The 24034-nt window shown below is 36.3% G+C and overlaps 1 protein-coding gene across 5 annotated transcripts in view; it reads left to right on the forward strand.

The window, feature by feature from the left end:
• Window positions 1-23496, forward strand: part of LOC148958153 (uncharacterized) — a 37138-nt gene extending 13642 nt beyond the window's left edge. The window contains exons 1-3 of one of the 5 annotated variants that reach the window (XM_089113491.1): window positions 29-5274; window positions 18829-19036; window positions 20435-23496. In XM_089113491.1, coding sequence (XP_088969617.1) covers window positions 18829-19036; window positions 20435-20607 — 381 coding nt within the window. In that variant the 5' untranslated portion in view covers window positions 29-5274 and the 3' untranslated portion in view covers window positions 20608-23496. The other 4 variants (XM_089113488.1, XM_089113490.1, XM_089113487.1 and 1 more) reach the window with 4 other exon arrangements.
• Window positions 23497-24034: the final 538 nt, after the last annotated feature.

A 24034-nucleotide genomic window follows, 5' to 3' on the forward strand; every position in this document is an offset into this window, starting at 1 on the left:
GTATGGATCTTCTATTGTAGATACTAACACTTTAAATAGTTTTGAATTATTGAACAATTCTTCTTTTTGCCATTTTTTCGATCGTTAACATTTCATGACATTATTTTGATTTTTTTTGTATGGCTGGCTCAAATTCTTTTTAAATTTAAAAGTGTTTCAAAATATACTTAACGAATTTATTTGCCGTTAGAAATATTTATTTTCCAAAATGGAAATTATTCTCTCAATTCCTTTTCAAGAATATTTTTTATCTCTATTTTTTATGTGCTATTTTACAACTTGAGATGTCAAAAATATAAAGGTTACATTTCTCGTCATTATTGAATTTTTAAGTGTATTAAACGCTTACGGACAGCAAACTTCTGTAATAGACGCTAACGACGCGCAAACTTCTCTAATAAATACAACGCTAATCTTGGTGTGTTTCGTTTAGATATAACTACTATATTTTAGAAAAATTTGTTTACAATAGCTTTTTTATCATAAATCTAATTTTCTTATTCCTATTTGTTTTGGGGGTTTTTTATCTAATAAACCACAATTGATCGAATCTTACAAAGATGAAGATTTAATGAGTGTCCAAAAAACCCTAAGGGCTCTGAAAATCCAAGCCCGTTCTACTAGGTTTAAACACGAGCAAGTTTACTGCTCTAAGAGATGATCTCAAATCTGGCCAATGCTCGACTACTTCTTATCGATTCTATTTCCCATCAATATTGTGTTATTTAGAAACTGACAATTTAGTTTTGCTTGGATTGATTCCTGATATCGAAAATATAACCCGTATTAAGCGTGTAAAATTATAATTATATAATTTTTTGTCTGTTAATATTAACTAAAGTTTCTTAGTATCTGTCGATCTATGTTGCCGATAGGTCGCGTATCGATGTCTTTGGACAACTTTTTGATCTGGTTTCAAAAAAATACTGTATTTTTAGTCGTAGTATTTGTACTAAACCTTGAGGTCTTTTATGGCACTTTTTTAACCAAGAGAGTGAAAATTTCGACTGTTTTTGACGGTGCCAATGAAATATCTTGTTGCAGTTATCGAGCGAAGTTCCTTTTCCATTTTTCTACACTCAATCAAAAAAACATGTCGATGTTCTTTTTTGTAATTTTCGTGGATATTTCAAGTGAAATTTATAGAAGTTCAGCCCGTCTTCCTTCTAAAAGGCGTTGATCAGAAGTTCTTCGGGGCATTTGAAATGAAGATTAAGTCCATACAAACTTAAGTTCGGTGGTTGTTCCAATATTTTCTAAAGGGCAGTTCTTTACTAGAACTAGACGTTCCACACGAGTAGAAACCTTGGACTATAAAGACTACTTAATAAGCCCTTCTGTCGATTCTAGGAAACACTGTCTGCTAAACTACACAGTTTTCAATTGTTCCCTTTCACGGTTTTTTATTTCAGTGTTTTAATAATTCATTTTTACTTAGTATCATCTTTCACGATTTCGGAGGCTCGGAAACTTCGTCCTGTACAGAATCATTTGAAATCTGACAAGTTCGAATAAAGATTATTTGGATATCTTTCGAACATAAGAAAATGACGTGCGCCACCCACGTGTTCTTTCACGTTGTTAAACATTGGCTTTAAACGATATCTTCCTGTTAGTGCCAAGATTGCTACGAATCCAACATCCTTTGATCTCAAACGAACTTTTCTATGTTTAGTGATCAGTTTGTTGTTCTGGAATCAAAATATTAGTCCAAGGATCACGTTTTCCTCCGTTATATTCCAAAAATAGGCTTAATTTCTTTGTCACGACGGTCTGCTATTTTTGCACAATTGATACAAAAGTGCCCTAAGAAGGATCGATGTTGACGACTGAATTAGATTTGATACCATTTTCATGCCGTTCTAATCCGGAGATGCGATTTAGAATCCAAACAAACTAAGATTAGCAGAATTACTTATAAACGCAATCTAAATAGATCAGGGCTGTCAGTCCATGTATCGTAAGATGACATAGCGGTTCATATGCGACCGCGTCCATTGTTGAGCCCTGCTTGCGAAGAGTGGGTCGTGCCACCTTTGTTTGATGTTTGGTCAAGTATCACTTACCTACAAGGAAATCTCTTCTTCCAGGTACTTTCCCCTCTGCCGTCACGTTTTCCTTCGACAATTATATCTCCCTTCAGGCCCTGGTTATATGCTCCAAGATTCTTTCAACTGCTGTTTTTAACCAAGTTTCCGTTAGCTCTTTTTAGAAGCTATAATACTTAGTTTTACCAAATTTATTTTTGTTAGCTAAAAGTTAGAAAGCATTTTGGCAAACCACACTCCCAATCATTTTCATATTTTGATGGTGAGATGACGTAGTTTCGTTAACGAAAAGAGTTCAACTCCTTCAATGTTCTGTATTCACATTCGTGATAAAATGTTCTTTTGCACGTTAAGTGAACAACTTTGAAACCCTGTGATAGAAAAACTTGAATGCACTGAAATGGATAATCAATCAATTTTTGATGGCAAATAGCAATTCGTTCTTTTAGAGTCGGAAACTATTAAGCAAGGGCAAAAAAGATGAACACAGTTTGAAGTTAAATTCAAACTTCAAGTGAAATTCATAGTAAGATGTTTTCTAATTTGCCTCTCTTCCAGCCGTTTATTGTGCCAACATGTCCCCTCTCGAACCCGCTCAGCGCCAAAGCAATTCGGCAGGAGCTTGTAATGCAATTCTAGCAGTCGCCACATGTATCTAATTTGATGGCTCCTCCATGTCCTATTGAGTTTCTTCTACTTTGCATTGGTTTTCTTTCACCTCCCTGAAAATATTATCAGCGAACGTTGTATAATAGCTTTTGTCAATGGAATCAAGACATTAAACCCTTGTCACATGATAGTCCTGTAGACCGTTTTCTCCGATCCTCTTTGACAAGCGTTCTATTGAAATCGTGTTGATGATCTTCTAATTTCTTCTTCATGTCTTCAGTTTCACTGTGTGTGGTAGTGCTACACTTTATATTTTAATTTATTCCTTCAAAATCGATGAAGTGACAAAAACATTGCCTGGTGTCCAAATCATTTCCTAATCTTGCCAGAGCCAGTATACTCGTGACCATAGGCCTATTTCTCCTTTCACCGCCTTGTTGTTGTTGCAAATTCTATGTATGAAGTGCTTGCGGAGTTTGTATCTAATTCCATGCCCTTTTAATTCTGCTAGAAAACGCATCATTACCTAGGCTTACTCCATGAGCCTCTGTTTCGCTACTGCCTCACTCTACGGATGCTACAACAGAGACTCATAATCCAAATTACTCAAAAACTGGCGCTCAGGACAACTTTTTGTCCTGCCAATCACAGAGCAGCTTTTCAAAGTGCGGCTTTCTGATTGGCTGGAACCTCAATTTCTTTATGATGCTGCACCGTTCTCAGGTGAAGCAGCACGAGGTCTCATTCAAACTTTTGACAATTTCTTGGTTTTCAGTAGAGGCATCTATGAGGGCTATTGCTTCTCGTTTTATTTTAATTTCTTTATTTTCTATCATTTGTAGTTCTTGCCTAGCAGCCTACAATTTTGCTGTCATTTTTTCGAGGCTTTTCTGTTCTGTAGGGGTAGATTCCAAGTCGTTGCCTTTTACGTTAAACACCTCTGGGCTCTTACACAAATTGCACTTCCTAGCATTCTTTTCGATAACTCCCTTATAGGTCTTGCCTTGTGCATAGAAGATGTATCAAATCAACATAGCCTGCTCCTTATAACAGTTTCATCGGCAATGACTGGGCAGTCTCTCCAGTCGCGTGCTTGCGTTTCTGATCGGCCCATTTCGATCCACCACTTGGTACATATATTTCCTAGCTTAGATTTTTCAATCAATATCGTGATATTTGTACTCTGAAGCGTGATTGATAAAAAGCTTGCGTATATGCAAAAAAATTTTTATTTTTCAAAGCAATTTTCAAATTTGAAACAGTGAGAATATAGGTTTGTAGGAAAAAATTTAGAAGCCTTTCTTTGAATTATTATGCCTGAATAAAGTCAACAAAAAAGAATCACTGAAAACTGAATCAAAACCGAGATCAGAACAATATTTATTAGATTTCATATTTGTAAAGAATGTCAAATGAAATAAATTGGAAGAACGATAGGTTTTTCTCCGTTTTAACATGTCGTATTTATAGTAATGGAACTTCGCCTAAGGTCTTTTTTGCTCGAATCAATCCCGTAAGCCTTTATTGGTTTATTTTGTTTTCCGTAAACAATCTAAGTGGAAGCAACTTATATCTTAGTCAGCGTCGCTTATTTAATTTTCTTCTGGTTTGCATTAATCCAGGAAAGAATCATCGTGGCCAATCTTCCTTGTTTGAAATACATGTCTTGGCAACAGTTTCTTGATCTGTATGTTTTACGGCGTTTCTTGCCGCCTGGGAGGATAATACACCTTTCTTTTACGAAACCACAAATATTAAACCATGCTCACCTAGATTATTTGATATTCTAATATCGTTCACCTTATATTAAAGTCTATTTCAAAACGGATGAGGGTCCGTTAATTTTTCTTCAACCTCTTCCTCTCTTATTCCGATTTGCGAGATGAAAAATGCTAGTCTTTGAACTTATGAGATTTCTTGCACGCTAGACACATCTTTCCGGTCATAGAGCTTTTGTATTCTGTTATCACATACTACCTTTTACCCTTAAACCTCTTGAAAAAGTCTAGTTTACTTCAATACGAATATATTTTCTGTGCATTCAGTCCCCGATATTTAATGATTCGTAACCAGCGTTCCAGAACCACATAGATCCTCATAAATTCACCGCATCTTTGCTTCTTCGTCTATCCCCCTCTTCGTTCCTCTCTTCCATTTACTCCTACCAGCTTTTGTGGGCTCTGGTGTACCCAGTGTATATGATTTCTTTTGACTATCAATTTGTTTGTTCCTTTTGAATCTTTACGTCTGTCAGACATGACTGAGAAAGCAAAAATCAACGATTGGCCATTTCCATTGCTGTTTTTATTTGTCTGTTAAATGACGGAGACAGTCTTCCTTTCTCCTCATAACAATGTTGAATGTAATCCCGACATTTGAAATGCATTATTTTTTCTGTGAAAACAGAGATTATTTTCGAATTCACTCTAATCACTGAATAGGTCTTGAATTAGTTAATTTTTCAATTCGTTGCAACACTGATTTGTTTCAGCATTTCCTTCGCGGCAATGCCTGTCGGCACCATAAGTTTCATAAGAGGTCGCATTCCTCTTGCTCTAGTCAGTTGGCACCAAAATCAAACGCAACATGTTGACATCTTCTTCTCTAAGCTAGAAAGGTAAGATTCGTGTTTCATGTTTAGTTCGTTCAAGAGACTGAGTTCATTATGCACCTTGTATATACACTATTGTAAAGGCTTCATTTAAGAGCATCTTTACACACTAACGTCCTCTTTTCGTCAACACTTTTAGGCTAAGGTCGCCTGTCTCTTGTGATCAGTAACTTGTGTCATTCAGACTTTCTAGATGTTATGGTAGTGGCATTTTTCTAAAGCGTTCTCGTTTGCTTGCCCACCTCAGCACGTTGCTCATTTTATAAACATTATTTGAGTAAATGATTGGCCTAAGTGACAGATTTAAACAGCTGATATCATTGGGATATCTCAATACTAGGGTAAGGTGTTTTAAACTCGTAAAGCCTTGCTTGACCGGGGTGTCTGAGACAATAAAACTATTGTAGAAGAACCACCTATAAGTGGCAAATGTACTTGCATGTAAAGCTCTTGTTTTCTTATTACACACAATGTAGATTCATAATATTGTTCGTATTTGTACATTTTTTAAAGAGGATAACCATTGTTAATATGGCAAGACCTTTAAACCTTGGCAGCAAGCACAATTTTCGTCATGCTTCTACGCCCTTCTATATGGAAACTATGGTTCTAAAGCAGCTGAGCCCCCTCCCCCTTCATAATTCTCTTAATAAATAATATTGATTTTGATGTTTAGGGTGTTAGGCAGCAACCTTCACCTCCCCCCCCCCCACCTCCTCCAATCCAAGCTTTTTAGCCTTCCAATTCTTTAATATGTTCTGAGATCCCTTGCTTATTCTGCTCATTTTCACAGTTCTTTGTACTTTTTCTCGCGTCTGATGCTTCGCTTATCCTCCTTGCAAGTAGACCTGACGTCGATGTTTAATAGGATCTCTGATATCCTTACTAAATACATATATAAAACTTAATAGCTATGTATCCTTTCGGCTGATCTACAAAGACCGTTACAAATTCGCGGCAATTTAAAGAAAACCACACTGCCCTACGTAAAAAGCCGTTCAATTTATAATTGATTGTCAACATTTGAAAATGACGTCACGTACCACTTATGAGAAGCGCTAGCAGGATGCAGTACCTCGTGAATTTTATTAACTGGCTAATGCCTATGTACCCGTCTTAGATTAATCTTATTCCAAGAGCTCTTTGTGACATAATTACATAGGCTGGCGCTTGTGATCTTTGGCTAGCTTTTGATCGGCTCTTCCTTGCTAGTAAAAAGCTGTTGCCGAAGACTGTTGCGATTTGAAAAAGAAACTCGAGTCTTGTAATCCTCTATTCCTGGAGTTACATACCTCCGGGCTAAGGCAACGGAGGTAGAGAAACCCCAAAAGCAAATGACTTTGCACTTTGCCTCCTTTCGTTGTTTGACTTTACCCGTTGAGAAAAACCATTCATCCTTCCCCCAGCCATAATTGTTTATAATCATGTAGGAATCTCAATTTATTCCTCAAGCTCTAAGCTTTTACAGGAAATATCTTATAAGAAGCGTCTCCTTCTGGTTCGGTATTGGTGTTTGTATCAAACCCTATGTTTTTCAATGCAAGATTAGATACGTTTGATGTTGTTAGCGACATAGTAATAAAGGACTAATGTCTTATATCATGATAACTAATAACACAGTAGCTATAATTGTTGTCATATGCTGGCAAGAGCTAAATGCGACATTATCAATAGTAAGATTGATCTAATGATGTTACTAAAAGTAACCCTTAGGCATTGCATTAATGCTAGCTAATTTTCTAGGTGCAGGTGGATATACAAAGATTCCATACCCATTTCGGAAAATAACCGTCAGATTTTAGGATCTCCAGCCTGTTTCGTCTTTCTTCCAACTTGTTTTTCTCTCCGACTATTTCTCTCTGACATGTTTTATCTGCTTGCGCAATTGAATTGCACGAAGAATATCTAAGAAAATCAGCACCTAAGACTCAATATAACTTAATTTTTAAAAACATTACGTCAATCTTCTGAACGATTAACCAACAAAGTATCCATCGACTGCATGGGTCTCGGAACGTTCCTCGTTAAAATATTTTTATCAAAACGGCAAAACGTTAAAGAAAGCTATAGCAGTGTACATCGACTTAGTAACAAATTTTGATTCAGTTCAATTCGTGTTTTCACAGAATTTGAACTGCAAATGAAATAGTTTAGTTGCTTTAAATAATTAAGCGTAATTAGCCAACAGCAGGGGGTCATTTTTTGCTCTTAATACCTGAAAAGGTCAATCAACTTAGAAGGATTTTTAGCTGATACCTTATTGGTACCGTCTTTAATCTATATTGAATTTGTTAGCATATTGCAACATGGTGGGCCATGCTTTTTGAACCGCCATAAACTTAACAATTGTTTTGTAGACTTGCGTTGCGCATATCGTCATACCACCCACTGCGAGGCAATCTGCCACAATTACACCTGTGAATTCAGCATTAGCTTATACCGGCTTAAATTCGGTCATAAGATGCCATTGCTTCGGTATTAGACATGTTGCAAGCGGACTGCATTCTTAAAATAGCCTTTGCAGATTCTGGCATCCCTATCAATGGATTGTAATCCCGAAGCCGATTAGGCCAATTAATTGCATCTTTATTCTATTAAGCTAAGAGCCTAATCTTGCTAGGTATGCCTAGGCCCTTTGGAAATCGCCAGGCTTTAATTGTCTGATAATTTGTCATGGAGATCACGAGTAAAATGACAGAAGGGTTTCTAAGAAATGCGCGACGCATCTATGTAATTGCCTTATATGCACGTTCCGTTTAACCCAAAATACTTGCGTCTGGAAATATATGATTGTTTGTTTGATATCGTCTTCGTTACTTCCCTTCATCTTGCTTGAAAGTAATGTTCTGTCTGTAGAAGTAATTACTAATTCATCGGATATTTGGCGTAAGCGGCTCAAGGGAAATGTTTTCTGGATCCAATCTGGCAATTTCATATTTTCTTTGTTATTTTTGCTTGATATTTTAGTGACGCCAACTATTTGATTGGTTGAATTATTTGCCAACTAGCAAAGCAGCAATTACGTCAGTCGGTACCACTAGTCAAAACACGGTTCCCCTCAAACATAATCTAACAAAAAAGCAATCATCACAGAGCATCTGTTTTCAATGTCCTCTTCAAACCGATGCGTTCTGTATAGGATCTGCCTGAGGTAATCACCACCTCACGTTACCTGTAATCATGCATCGTCGAGTTTAAAGGTACCATTGCATCGAGTCTTCCAAAAACCTTTCTAGGAACAGAAAGGTGCAACAATTTTTAGCTTGTTCCTACTTTCCTAGTTGCAGATTGTCTATCCCTCTTTTCTTTTTTTCTTGAAGAAAAACATTGAATTTTTTCTTTGAATACAAGGCCATCCGTGAAAACGATATTGCTTCATTGTTTCTCACAAGAAGTATTCCAAACATTACTCAAAACAGAATCATTCAGTTAGCATGGATCTTCTTCCTCCTTAATTTAGGGGAAGGGTGTCTCTTTGGCATGCCATATAGCTACTTCGTTTGTCTCACAATGACTGCATATTCTTGGCATTCATGTGAAGATTGGGGGGTATTGAAAGGGTACTTTTGATGTGAATAGTATTGTACCTTTCTCTTGTATCAAACCAGAGTTTTAATGGAAATTCATTTTCTCTTTGTCCCAGATTAAACGCCAGCTCTTTACCTCAATAGTCTGCATCAACCTTCCACCCCCCCCCTCCCCGTCCCCCACCCACACACACATGCATACACACACACATTGCAATCATACACACCCTAGATAACAACTAATTATTGCTACTGATGTTACAGACATTTAATTGGCAGCTTTAATTTCCTACCTTTTTCCATCACCTCACTGGGCACAAATGTAACAAACAACTCTTTCAAACCTCAAGCATAAATTATGAATTCCCCCTTGTGTGATCAGGTTTTCTTCCCATCCATATCAATATGGAACACCTACGTGGCAATACCACTGCTCTGAACATAAGAGGTTCCCAATTTAGCATCCTAATAGAGTAAAAGGCTTGTTTCTAATCAATATCTAACATTGATAGTTATCTTTAAAACCTCTTGTTTGATTGGCAAAGTAACCTTTTCATTTCCTTTCATCGTTATTTGAATTATTCATCAAAAAAAGCTTTAATTGGATTGAAAACTGCTTCGTTTTGGTTTTGTCCTAATTTGATAAGATAAATGCGGAAAACGCAAACAGTAATTCATTTAATCACTCCAGTTTCAAACAGCATGTATTGGAAATAGTGTTTTTATCTTTGAGTCGCATTATCGACTGCGTTGTCATTTCGAGAAATCCGATTGTATACAGGCGTGTCCTAATCCATTTTCTCTTCTCGTCAATTTCTGCGCAGTAGTTGTGATTTTCCTTGCTAAAATGCTGTCATATCTAAAATATCCAAAATGCAATTAAATTTGTGGGCAAAATATTTTTGTAAAGACTTTGAAACTTATGGTTGCTAAACATACATTGATACTTACTTACCATACTGGAGATAATTCGATTAAATCTCTTTTAAAAAAGAGCTTAATCGCATCTTTAGAACACGATCAAATTGATATGAACTAAGATGCAATCAAGAATATATTTCAGTGTGAACTTTCTATCCCCTTTTAATAGATTCTCTTCTCCAGTGTGAATTCAGACCCAGCTGGAGAGTGTTTTTTTTTACTTCTAACGGAATAAAAACACAAGCAACTTTGACCCCCATATGGTGTACATTATACCATACCCAAACATATGCATATATTAATTATAAGAAACTCTCCACCAATTTTAGCTAGCCAGCAAAAAACATTCAAAGTTTTGTAAAGTAACATTTTAATTTTTTCATTGGCTTCAGGTTTTTCCTGCTTCTAATCTTCTGAGTATTTCTATTTAATAAAAAATGACAGGTGATTTCATGGTCTGTGGATTCTGTATCTTGTTTAAGACAATATTTGTCAGATCGTAATTTTTTAATTCCGAATCAGTTTTCTGCTTTTAATACAGTCTACTGCTTCAAATTGCTGTTTTCATTCAAAAATATTAAGTATCCTTAATTGTCGTTAGGAGGAGCTTGGTAAGGAAATAAAAATCTTTCTTCCTGTAACCAACCAGCAATGATTCGTCGATGTGAACATTGTTTGAGAACGACAACGTGGATATCCAAACTTTATTAGTAGTATTTGGTTCTGGATCTTTGTATATGTTCCTTGCATACTAATTTGCCCTTTAAATGAATTTACGGGTATTTGCAAACATAAGGCACAGTAAATGCTTGCTTTGGATTTTACAGTGAGGCAGCATTAGCAAAGGAGTTCATTGCCTTGTGTCTTAAATCGTAACAAGTATTCTTTAGCGAAATGAAATTTCGAGGATCATCGCGTTGCTATTTGGCTTTCCGAATAACACTCAAAAATATGTGAAATTAGCTTATTTTTAGCTCAAAAGGCGACTCGGAAACACTATAAGTAGAATCAAACACGAATGTTTTTTACTTGGACCTTGTTAAGCGCAATCCTTCAATGCGTTTGGTTTCAAAAGACCATGTGTCGTAACACCTAAAAAAGAAGCTCGCGTGCTGCATTGATTTTCACCCATTGACTACAAAGATAATAAGTTCCTGGATGCTTTGGCATTCAAAATATGCAGTACTGGCATCTTTTACTCAAACGTGAAACAAGCATCCTTAATACCGTATAGTTGGCTATTACGTCATTTAGCCTGCCTATCTGCTATTTTCACCTATCACCTAAATATGATGATGTTGATATCAGATTTTTATTCAAAGGCAGACAAATCCTTTCTGCCGTGTCAAATTTTTGTTTTATATTATTGTTTAATTATTTACTTCGCACCTATGCTGGATCATCGATTTTTAACAGCGCATATTCTATTTTGGTGTGGATTAGTGTGTGTGTTTTCTAAGATCCGTAATACACTTCCTTCTATTATTGTAATTCGACCAATTCTATGACGATCAATTGGCTTTGCCGTATCAATAGCTTTCAGTCAGTGGTCTTCTGTAAAAAAGACGAGTTTTTATCAAGAACAAAGCTATCAAAAACATCTTTAGACTCGAACTCGGCAACTCGCAGCGACTGTTTGTTCGGAGTGGCTTGCAGTCTCGTTTCAATATCCTCTTAGCTCCATCGCGGCGTCCCACTTTTTCATTCGTAGAAATCAGTTATAAGGATCGTTGCGGTGTCGGCAGTAAGCCGATAAAACGAGAAGTCGGGGCAGCTTCATGCAGTTGCTTCATTAACTGTTGTCAGAACGAACCACTTTAAGGCTACATGGTGCTGACAAAAGCGTCTAGTTTCGTGTAGAATTGCTCAATTTCTTCGACACAGCAGACAATTTTCCAAAGCAAGTCGCTGGCATATTTCAGTTCTGTAAAAGTAAGTTGTGCATTTTTTAATTTTATTTTTTTCTAGCTAACCGGGGTAATAAATTAGAAAACATATCTGCGCGTAGTTTTTTATTATCTTTGACACTATATTCATCTGGCTATTAAGCACATACTGCTCTTAGACTTATCTTTCCAACATTTTTCGCAAATATGATTAAACCGAACTCTTGCCTGGATTACTCCGGAAACAGGAATCTTCAAGCTTTGTTCACTCTTGTAATTAACTTTGCAACTAAAGTTGTTCGGCTTTTACGAGAGTGTAACGCGTTATTCCTCTGGAAATACAGAATGTTTAAATTTTTAAATTCAATATCCTCTTGATAAACAAAGCCCTGGGTTAAATATGATTTTAATGTAATTTTAATATTAAATTTGGATATAAGCCTCCAGAAGGTAATCTTGTGGGACATTTGGCTTCTTGAACGATCGATACGAAAGGATTAAATTCTAATCATCTTCAATTCTGGAGACTTTGAAAAGTTTTTCAAAGCTGCTTTTTTAGTTTAATACCTTTCTGATTTATTTCTCATATCTTTCCCTGCTGTTTAAAACTTGATGTTTAGTGAGTTTTTCTATCCAAGTCTCGACTTTTCCTGCATTCTAAAGAAAACTCATAAAATTCATCAATCAGTGATGTTTTCGATTAAGAGCATATGATTTTCGAGATTGTTCACTGTTTCAAGGCATGCAAAGGTGCACTCGAATTTGCGGCCACTCTGTAATGATCGGTGCTAAGTTTTCTATTATCGCTCGAGTTTCCCATTCTTTCAATGGGGATTATCAAAATTGTAAGTCGTATGTTTATTGACGCAGAATATGATGTTCGTAGTTTAGGAATACCGGCAAAAACATCAAGATTATTTGGGTAAAAATTCACCATGGCTGTAGATCTATAATGTTCGAGACCAACATGAGTCTCTGATTGGCCTGGGGGACTACAGAACTCTATAAGTTTATTTGATGGTCTTGAGTTTTAATCTATGTTTTTTCAATATCTCTTTTTCGTGATTCTAAATCTAGCAAATCACAAAACAGTTGCTTTTATCTCCGATTTCCGGATGTTTTTATAGCAATCTGATTGACGGTATTTATGGACATTGGTTTTGTCAATTTACGTTCCCAGACCAAAATGAATCACTCCGGAAAATTCCTCATCAGCCCATTATTATGCTTTAGAACGCATTTTTAAAGCAGTGAAAAGGCATCGAAATTGGCCGTACACGGAGCGCTTCGGTGGCCGTACTATAGTGTATTGATTTGAAGCATTAATTCGTTAAAAGGATTTTGATCGAGGGATGGAGAGATACGCCTGCACGCTTTGATTTCATATCAAAAAAAAGGCAAGGCACCTGCAAATGAATGAGGTTTTACAGACTCGCATGAAGACGCGGGAGGACGTGGGCACTGTACAAGCATCCTATGAAACTTGCAACTATTGCCTAGTGGCTTGTCAGTGACTATATCACTTCTATTCCAAGTTTTCAACACAGCAGCATTTCGCTTCGCTGAAACCCAAAGTGCATGATTTTGCAAGTTAAAAATTTCGTGCATTATTGCTAACTGTTAACGGAACTGTTATTGTTGTTCTCGTATCATATAGCTTTCTATTCTTTGTTTTATTTTCTTTTTTACGGTCAGTTTTTATCAAAGTAATGATCAGCAGTACTGCACAAGGTTAATCCAGGATTTTCATTGTAAATTAGCTCCACGTTTAGGTAGGCAACGTAAAAACAAGATTCATAAAGACACACCTTGCTTAAAAGCTTATGAAATATTATCTTGTTTTCTTGTAAGATCTCTAGTTGTCAATTAAGAGCGATATATCAGTCGAAAATGTGCTTACAAATGATCTAGCAGAACTAGTTTGTCTTTTAACCCATATAGCAAGGCTTGCAATTGAGCTGTATCGTATCGTATGCTGTGCTTTGTTTTAGTATGCTAAACTATATCATAATTTGCGACACTCGACCTATTACGTGTTCTTATTGCGAAAACTGTATGGTCAAGAAGTAGCTATGTTCAAGGAGAAAATATTTTTGCACTCGACCGTTTGTTGCTCCATTACCTATTCCATTACTGCTTGTGGAATCGTCCCGTATAAAGAGATTCTTTAAATTTTCATCCTTGAATTTCTCCCACAACTTGAACGCCCCTCCATAGCTTTTATCGTTTCTTCATTTACAACTCTAATAATATTCCACTAAATTTAGTAGCCAGCAAGAGACATTCTTGATTTAGCTTGATAAAAATAGCTGCATTTTTTATTCCTCAGAAACGCTTAGTTTCTACTCAACGCTCCGGTAAAATATACTAATATTTGTTGATACAAATTTTTTTCAAAGTGACTCCAATGACAACGTCAAAATCATTCTTGTTTTCAAGGTCATTGCTTGGTCCTCAAAAATAAATTGTTTAAGAAGATAAAAATATGACCTGTTTATTATCAAACATCTCCCTTTTACCAAAGTATAACATCTTCGGTGCGAAGCTTAATCCCTGTATGTCTATGAAGCAATGACGAGAAACATGTTGCATGGCTTGCCAAACATTTCATCCTGTGTGTTTTATTGTTTTGATTTATTACGCCTTTCTAGCGACAAGAATACTTAAAGCATGATTTCCCGATCCTTGTGAGAAAATATTTTTATACGAAGACAACGCACTTCGAACTATCTGTCCACACAGTGACTGCTCCGGGTGTTTCTAGAACGAATCAGGTCGGGTGGGTCTCAGTACATTTGGACTCCGTAGGGCAACAAAGTTGTGATCTGGAGCTGTTTCTTCTTCATGTTTGGGCTGTTCTTTTCCTTTTATAAGGGATATATTCTATGGCTCATCTTATAATAACTTCACAGTAACATCAGCGCTCGTCAACCCACCAACAGCTGCTAGCCTCTAAGACAAACCGAAGTCGAAATCTGCTAGCTTCGATTTTGATCTATAGAAATGTTGGCAAACGATACCATTCTCGGCCTCATCTTATCGAATTCCAAGTGCGACCTTACAAACTTGATTATAGAAATTTGATAGATAAAATTAATGGTCAAACGATTGAATTGTTATTAATTCAAACGATTCCAAAATCAGCATCGTTCATCGTCCATGATCTTAAAAAGTTGACAGTAATGTGGGGCACGATGCCATTTATTTCTAGACTGGAGCTTTTTTCTGTAGATGTGATGATGGAGAGTTGTGTGTACTTTCCTTACAAAGAAATCAGCCACTTCGCCGAATTCGGCGAATGTCTCCCGCCATCACCGCTGCTTTGCATGCTGTAAACATCCCATGATGCATAATGAGCTTGGTTCATGCAATTTTAAAATTTTACGATATCGAAACATGGGTAGCTTGGTGAAACTTAAGCTGGTGCCAGGATATTGTCCCTAGTGGTGCAACGAGAAGCTCTGCTACCTCTGTGCCCAGGCTGATTGTGACAAAACGTTGAATAGCTTGTGTAATGTACAAACCATCTTGAGATGGGGCAAAGAGATTAATTTCCATTACCTTAGTTTGAAGATACTGTTTTGAACATACTTCGTTTTTCATTTTATTATTCTTATTTATAAAAGATTCCACTTCAGTTCACAAATATACATCAAACGTAACGAGTTCCTATCGTAACGATCTCCAAAGTTTACAAGGTGTATGGCAATATGGCCTGGTATTTGCTGACCACCAGGCAATTTGGTATAAAAACATTTGTAATTAGCTTGCGATTCAAGGAAGTATTTATCTCCTTAAAAGCATTTTGCATTATTTGTTTTAAGAAGCATGTTGTACATATCACTATCTTCTGAAAATGCGGAATTGGGTCAGCTGTTCCACGCGACGTTGCCATAAGCAGCCAATTAACTTGTTTTTGCAGTTGCCCTACCATTCATTAATTCCCGACCGGCTAATATGCAAATATCTTGTTAGAAATGAGCCTCTATATTTTGCACAGCATACCATGCAACACAGGGCTACAACGTTAATCTCAATGGTTCTCGGCCTAAATCCGTTTGCTTATAATTCGTCTAAAAAGATTAAAAACCACACTTGACTTCATTTTGGTTAGAATTATAACTCAGGAATTGAGAATATTTAAATCTGAATTCGATAAATCTTTTCAAAGTCTATTAACTTTTATCGAGTTAACAAATGTTTAACAGAGTAAATAGGAAAACACTTCTTTTTCTTAGATCGATTTTCTTAAGGTCAGGGATGTCCTTATTGTCAGCTTGTTTTTGTCGCACTTAGACCAAACAGAAGGCTAGGGATCATCAACGTTAATTGACATCTGAACTGAAATAATCTTTTGAATAAAAACGTAAATTCATCTACTATTTTAGAAATTGATTCTTGAATGGGGAATATTCTTCCATACAAAGATAGTTAAGATAAGCCTGAAAGCTGCAACTATATTATTTAGGCCTATTACAGCAGCCTATATGGTTTCTATGGCGATCTACACAGTTGATTATTTTTGATATTCCAAGAAGGTTGTTGTTGTTGTTCCAAACAATTTCTTAGTTAAAAGCATGGAATATGTAGACAGATCTCTTTGCTGAATGTAGACCATTTCTTTCCGTTTAAATGCACATGAAAAGAATTGAATTCTACTTGCTTTTCTTGCTTTTAGCTATCTGTCTAGATACAGTGTGTTTGGATACATGTTCTGTAGACCGCGTTCTCATTCTAATTTGATACTCTTTTATTCCATTCTTCCATTGCTCTCCTATAGCATTTTTCTTTGTTCCCTTTTGATTTCCTTCTTTTTTTATTTGTTCTTTTTTGTTAATCACCAGCAGTTACAGGCATATTTTCCATAAAAAATACCTCACCACCAGCATCTCTCGGTTAATCCACATTAATGAGAATTTGAAACCGTTGACAGATGCAACATTATTCTTGCTAAATGGGGATATTCAAAACGATGATCTTCCAGAAATATTTCGCAGCTTGGCCTGCTTTCTCTCTGATGCGATTTAGCAGACGGATGAGCAGCTCAAACCTGAGGTTAAAGGCAGATGGGGACCACACCCACTGTTGGATTACCGTGCTTTTAGCTTTTAGAAGCATTCCATGACCGTTTAATGTTGCTCGTGCTTATTATAAGCCTCAGATTTGCTCTGTGGATGCCACTGCATCGAAAACTTTTTACCTTCAGTTGGACTTGCGAAATCTCTCCAGTGGTTTGAAGAGACGGTATACTGATGGTTGGCTTGATAAAACCTGCAGTCCAAGCACATTTCTTTTAAATAAGATGATTTGATGCTATTAAGATTTCGCAACTGATGCCTCAAGGCCTTTGTACGCAAACCATGATAGTTATAAAGCCTTGATAAGCATACAACTAGGACAAAATATAATATGCCCTTTAAGCTTCCTCCATTAACTCTTTCTACGTGATTCACCCATCGTAGCATGTGATCCGTGCGTGATCAGTTTTACGTCATATGTGGTTAGAAAAACTGTACAAAAGTCTCAATGCTCTTACTTTCATTCATCGATGCTCTTACTTTTCTCAATGGTTGCCATCCCAACGAAAGCCAAGACTAGTGCGCCCTATTATTCCCGCCTTCCGCCTTCTCGTGACCACCCATTGCATGCAGTAAAAAGACCAGGAACTCTTCACAAAACCATTCTTTAAGCAAATATACTTCGACGCATTTAGTTTTCCTACGCTACCACCTAGGACCCTGGATGAGAAACTAGCCTTTAGAGGCCCTCTTGCGCAGTGTCCCGCCATGTTTATGAATAAACCGCTTTAATGAACGACCACGGAAAATTTTAATGACAATATACCATTAGGTGGATTTAAAATGACGCCCCCAGTCATACACTGTTACTATACAACGATAGAGCCTTGAAAAACATCAGTAAAAACATTAACCTTTGTTGGTACATGACAGCCTCATATTCAGCTAATTTGTGACTAACCTCACCCAAAGCTGTGCTTGATACACGGGTATAGGTCGCACCTAAACTTATTCTGTTGAAAGCCTCTTCGAATTCAAAAGGGTACAATCTTCTTCACTATGTAATTTAAAGTAGACTGAGCTGCGCTGTTTCCTAAAAATAGTGTATTAGAAAAAGATTATTATTCATTGCGTCACGATTTCCTATTATAGTTTGGACCAGTAATAGATATTCATAAGATCGAAGTGAAATCGCTTAGGATACGGTACTTTACATTTCCGTAAATAAGCCCACCCGAAAATCGCTCAATTGACTATTTGCAAAGGATATAAATCATCCTCTTTCTTTGAAAGCTCATTCTTTGATGTAAGACCGTTGCGAAATGTATAACTTTTGGCGTCAGTAACATTTCGGTGACATTCACGATTTTCGTCTCTGTCGGACGGTTGTAGCTTGGGTTTATAATTGATAAGCAAGGTGGGTGATTTTTGTTGCGTTTTCGTAGACATACCTTTGCTGTGTTTTCAATATCACCTTCTTTTATTTAATCCAGTACATCATTCTCATGCCATTGTTGGTTTTATTATTCAACGCTCATATTTAGTTAGAGGGTCAGCTAATTTTTCAAAGATTGTCGAAGATTGTCCTTGAATGTTCGAAGGTGTGATCTTTGAAACGTCAAAATTCCAAGGTTCATTGTTATGTTATGAAACCGTTTGTCTTTTGATTTTTATTCTCTTTTATTAATATTTCTTATAATTTCCATACATTTTTATTATTTATAAATATCAGTTTGTTTTATGATTTATTTAAAGTGACTTCTTTTATTATGTTTGAAAGCCAGGCTCACCTTAACTTGCCTTTTGCAGAGAAGAGTTTTATTCAATAAACTTTTATGAACAATTTAATCAGTGAAAGTACATAACTGATAATTTAATATTTGATATATTTTCGCTGTTCGTTATCTGACGCGTAAATTTTTCATTGAGGGGGGGGGGGGGCAGAGGGAAAGCTAGGGTAATCACCAAGGATGGGCCGTGTATTTTTTCTTTATTTTGATGAAGTATTTTATATCATTTTGACTGAGTAGCCGATATTTCACCAAATGATTTTCCTATTCAAATAATTGTAACTTTAGATAAAATATTATTTTATACACGTTAATGCATGTTTCAAGACATATCTTGTCCAGTCAGTGTTGACAAGCATTTTGATATGTTAACTTTCCTTCTACCTTTTCTTTTAACGTTCTTATTTTCTAATTTTAGATGAATATTTCATTACTTCAATGCTGTACAATGTTGATAACACTGACAATCCTTTTGGGGCTATCCACCTTAACAACTTCGGAAGTTAAAGGAAACAACGCAATGAAGCTGTGTGGTCAAGAATTTTTCGTAACTTACAAATTGCTTTGTGGTGGCGGGATGCGAGGCAAAAGATCGATTTTAGCTTTACCAAAAAGAATTAAAAAGGGTAAGTGTCCTTCAAGGTTTCAATGTTTTATTTTTATCAAATGCTTTTACCTCCTCGAAACTGAATGTTTTTTCAATGCTTGCTAATAGCAAACTTGCGTATTGAATGGGTTCATGCACAAGCGAGTTTTCGAATCGAAAAGTGCCCCTTTGTAAATCCAAGGAGCTTTTAATATTCTTGTAACTAATAAGCCCTTTTTGTAGCTGAGTTAACCCATATTCTATGCCTTAAAAATCCTGCATCGATGCTGCAATCTGCCTGCACTGATACCAGCTAGCATCGATGCAAAATCTGTTGCATGGGCTTATCTAAGGGACTGCTGTCTTGGTGTGTGCTACAAGCTTTTAGACTGTGTGTTAACAGCTTCAAATTTAATTACCAATGAATATTATACCAATGGCATACTAATTTTAAGATTATTAAGTATAATGCTTCTCAGTATGTAAGTTAATGATTATTTAATACAAACAATTAGATCAGACTTGTCCACCACGCTGAAACTAATTTTTATCGCTGGAAGAGCACCGACTATTTCAGACTTCGTTCCATCATAGGTGCATTTTATCTCCCATTATTAGTCGCAGCAAGCACCCCATTGAAACAAATGTCTTAGATTACTTTGCACCAAAGCTCCTCTTCTCGTTTCTCAGTGCTAAACCACGGCCTCTTTCCGCCTTAGGATGTCTCAGCAGTGTCGTCTATTTAAAATGCATGCAGTTCTGTAAAAAGAGAATCATTTCTGCGATCGTTTTAATCACTTTGAAACCCCTATTCATCAAGTCAGCATGCCATGCCGGGCTGCTCCTTATCAAAACAGACGATGGAAATTTTTCTCCGAATCTTTTGAGTGTGAAATAGCAACCCAGTGAGGTTAAAACCAAACATTGGTTCATTCATACGAGAATGTTTTGAAGTATAAAGTGATAAATGTGCTCAGCAAAAACGCCGATGTAATGAAGCCGTCTTTAGAACATACCGTTGCTACAAGTCTTAACAATCTGGGTGGCTATAATTGTCTCAAGAAATGTTGTTAGTTTGCATATACCGCTCTTTGGCAGGATAGTTAGAAAAGTAATTAAGGAGAGAAGAACATTTAGTTGATAATTCCGACGCATTGCTTATATAGAAGCTTCAATTAGAACAGCTTGGGGGTGAGAAGGGATGGTGTGGAGCAAACATTGCTTAGTGCCTCCCATTTAAGTAACATATATTCGATGGTCAAGCCCTTGTTAACTGCGGGTAGGCATGGATCTTGTGAGATAGGAAGTGTAATTGTTGCCAGTGAAGTAAAACACCTACGTAACATTCAAATACGTGAAGTGAAAATATTTTAATTGTCGTAGTGATTAAACAATTGCTTCATTGCAATCTTAACATACTAATTTATTCTTTTACCAGATATTCCAAAAGAGAAAGAAAGTTTGCCAGTTCTTAAAGAGAAGTTAGCAAAGCAGTTTCTACGGCGGGTTCGACGAAGTTGGCGTAGTATCCAGGACAATGCAAATGAAGAGTGCTGCGTCGAAGCGTGCACTTACGAAGAAGTAAAGGAATACCCGTGTTCCCCGTACTGAATGCAGGATGTAGACTATGGGTGTTATAAGATTTTCTAGGGAACTCAAAGACATTGTTTCTTGTAATATTAAACTGATGACCGGCAATTTGTTTCTGCATCAACCGGGTAACATCCATTGGCCAGGTGCTGAAGTCTCTTGGAGTTGATCGCCTCCATACCGTGTTACCAACAATCTGATCATTATAAGGGACCAGGTGGGACAGTATTATACCCCTTTGCTAGTCGTATTATGCCCCATAGAGGAGCTAATATCCTCTATGGGCGTTAACAAAGGCTGGTTGTTTGGGTGAATATACAAACGATTCCAAAACTCAAAAAAATGAACTCAGGCTCGACAGCGCCCTTTCTCGCAAGCTTTTTGGAACCTGGCCTTGCGCGTCATTGGCCTATTAGAATCAATCAACGATTTTACAAGCAGGTAGAGGACGCTCTTTCTGCTTTGCTTACGTTGCTAGCCTTTACTATAGCACCACCACTGCTTCACGGGACTTCAGCACCACTATTTATGGGTGTTAATACTGAAGAGTTGTCACATGATGCTGATAGCTGAATTTACGTGAGTTTCCCTTGGCAAAGAACATTCAACTTGCGTTATGGTTTTTCAAGAATTGTTTCTCCAGAGCAGAGAGGAGAAAATCCTTATGTTCTCGCTTCAATCGATAGAAAATGGACTGCAGGCTTATTTATTCAATAGATTCTATTGCCGTGCTCTCTGTGTTTGTAAATTTTGTTGTAGAGTCTTAAAGTATTAAATATGACGTAGGTAACGACTTACTTGAAGGGAAGGACGTTTAGATTAGTAATAATAGCATTCTTTTTGGAACGCAGCGCTCACACTCTACCAGCTTTTCAAAACTCCATTTTCTTCAATTTCCTACCAAAATAAAACCCTAAATTTCCGTAGTTGGCTAGTGCATTGTTCGGTTTAGATAACTCTTAGGTACCAAAAATGTAAACTTTCTGAATTGCACTAAAATGTAAGAGTGCTGTCGTTGTATATCGTAGAAGCCATTTGAATTCTATTGCACCTCATGCGAATTCCCTTCAATTCAAGTCAACGTTCGAGGAAATACATTAAGATATGGAATAATTTAAGATAATGCATATATAAACTTATATCTAACAATTCCGTTATTTATATTAAATATCTAGCAGTGTGTAATACGCATGCGTGTCTTCAATATTTGAAGGCAGAGGGTAACTGCTTCGATAGATTGATCGAGCAGAGTGGTTTTAACAGTAGAGGGCACATGCTGACCTTTTTGACCTCATGATTGACCTTAATGACTTTTGGACCTGTTGTCTTGGCCTCTATTGACCTAATTTTGCCTTAAATTTATCTTTTTGTTGTATAATCATTAGTTTGCTCGGACAGCGATCGCTGTTGTAGTTTAGTCGATTTTTTGTTGGTTTGGGTCTTGACAATGGATAATTATGTTTACCATGATGTATATACGAATATCAGTTAGTTAGAGTACAAAAGGCAAAACAAGGTCCTATTTCACTCAATGGGTGTCTCATTCTTTCTAAAGGCCTAAGGGTGGCCCCTCATTTGATTTTTCACCAATATCTATCATTTAATTTTTTTAGAGATATTTCCCATGCCAATAAAGAAATTCCTTTGATTTTTAGCCAACTTGACATGTTTTCGTTCATTCTATTACTTTTGTCGAAGTCCAGCTTTAGGAAGAAACCGAAGACCTGTCTCAGTATTTACTGATCATTTAAGGCGTCAACAGGTTGCAAAGATCAGCATTTTCCTTCTTCTAGCTTCTTTAAGTAGTTTGCATTTTTCAAATGATGTGATTATTAAGCCAAGCTCTTGTTTACCAAAGTTTGAAACATCAGTCTGTCGTTGTTGTGATGTTCTAAAACAAAGTAATTTGTCTATAAAGATATTAAACAGCATTTGAAAAATGCAAACTTCATGTGTATTAGGTATTTAGGTAGTGGCTGTAACTTTGTTTAAATTAATAAAATAGTTTTCAACTTGTAGAAACCGATATCTAGTAAGCACGTTTTAGTTTGTCATAGAAGTGTGTGATCCTTAGTATGTTACACTCTGTACGCATTTTTCAATATCTATGAAATGGTTACTGCCAATATCTGGATTACTTACTAGAACCAGTCTTCCTTTCTTAGTTTTTATTAATTTCTTTGTGCCATGGTGTAAGACACTCTTTCTTTAGGCCAAGAGTAGAAACATGCATTAAATTTTCGTAAAGAAATCAGAAACATATTGAGATTAGAAACAAAAAATGCTGAAGAATCTTTTCCTAACTTAAGAGTTTTATAACTAATCAAAGCTAAGATATATATATTCGTTAAATTCTTAGCAAAACTCGAAGAATGGGTATCACACAATTTTTTAGTCATAAAATTTAGTGGTTACTTAATCTGTTCACGCCTATTTTTTCAATACTTTAATGTTTTGATACTTTACAAATTTTCAGTCGATTGAATAAGAGAAGCATTGCTTTTAAATGATTGTGGACAATAGTTATGTCATCTTTAGCGGATTTTGAGCAATGCAATCACTGATATTTCTTTGCAAAGGGGGGAATCATTCCAATTTTAAGGGCTGCTGTAACAAAGAAAATTTTGTAGTGGTCTGCTCTGTAGTGAGGAAGGATAAACACTGCTTAGCTATCATGAGAATGAAGAGAATATCGTTGAATTAAATCTTGTGGAATTCAATCAGATTGTTCTCAACTACATTGTAGGCCATGCAACTCTTTTGCAGATTTTGCTATTATTTATAGGAAAAATGTAGGAATCCAATGCATTTATAGTTATGAACCAAAAGTTGTTTTTTCAACCTTTTCGCCATATTTTTGGGATACCTAGGCCTAACTTATTTGAAAAAAGGCTTCTCGCATCTAAAAAAGGTTTCGTTGTAAACCCCAATAGTGCAACGCCATAGTCCTTTGATCGGATTTTTCCCAATACTTTTTTTAACGTAAGCGATATGTACATCATTACTTACAAGCAAGAGGCAAATTTGAAAAACCAATTTCAATATAAAGCTAAAAAATTTCATGGCAGTGTGAAAACTAGAAATTGAAGTTACAGAAAGCACATTCGGTCTTTGATTAAAGTAACTTTAATTTCATACATACCTGATGCTTGCTACAAGTTTTTTATCAAATGGACATAAACGCGTGACAACTCCTTCCATTAACCAAAAATATCTTGTTCTTTTGACATAATTCTTTATATAGTTAATGGCATCGGAAAAAACACGTTTTAAATATACTTAGACTTTTTGTCCGACACTCCGCAGAGTATGAAGTGTCATAAATGTCCTTAGTTGCGGATTTGAATAGACTTCATGAAAGCGCAAGCAAATCACAGATGTTTTTAACCATCAGCATCGTGTGTCTAAAGAATAAATTTTCAGTGGATACCAAAGGTGAAAGCGAACT

Source organism: Rhopilema esculentum, chromosome 17, assembly GCF_057945365.1.
Source record: "Rhopilema esculentum isolate cy_ngs chromosome 17, ASM5794536v1, whole genome shotgun sequence".
NCBI classification, from domain to species: domain Eukaryota; kingdom Metazoa; phylum Cnidaria; class Scyphozoa; order Rhizostomeae; family Rhizostomatidae; genus Rhopilema; species Rhopilema esculentum.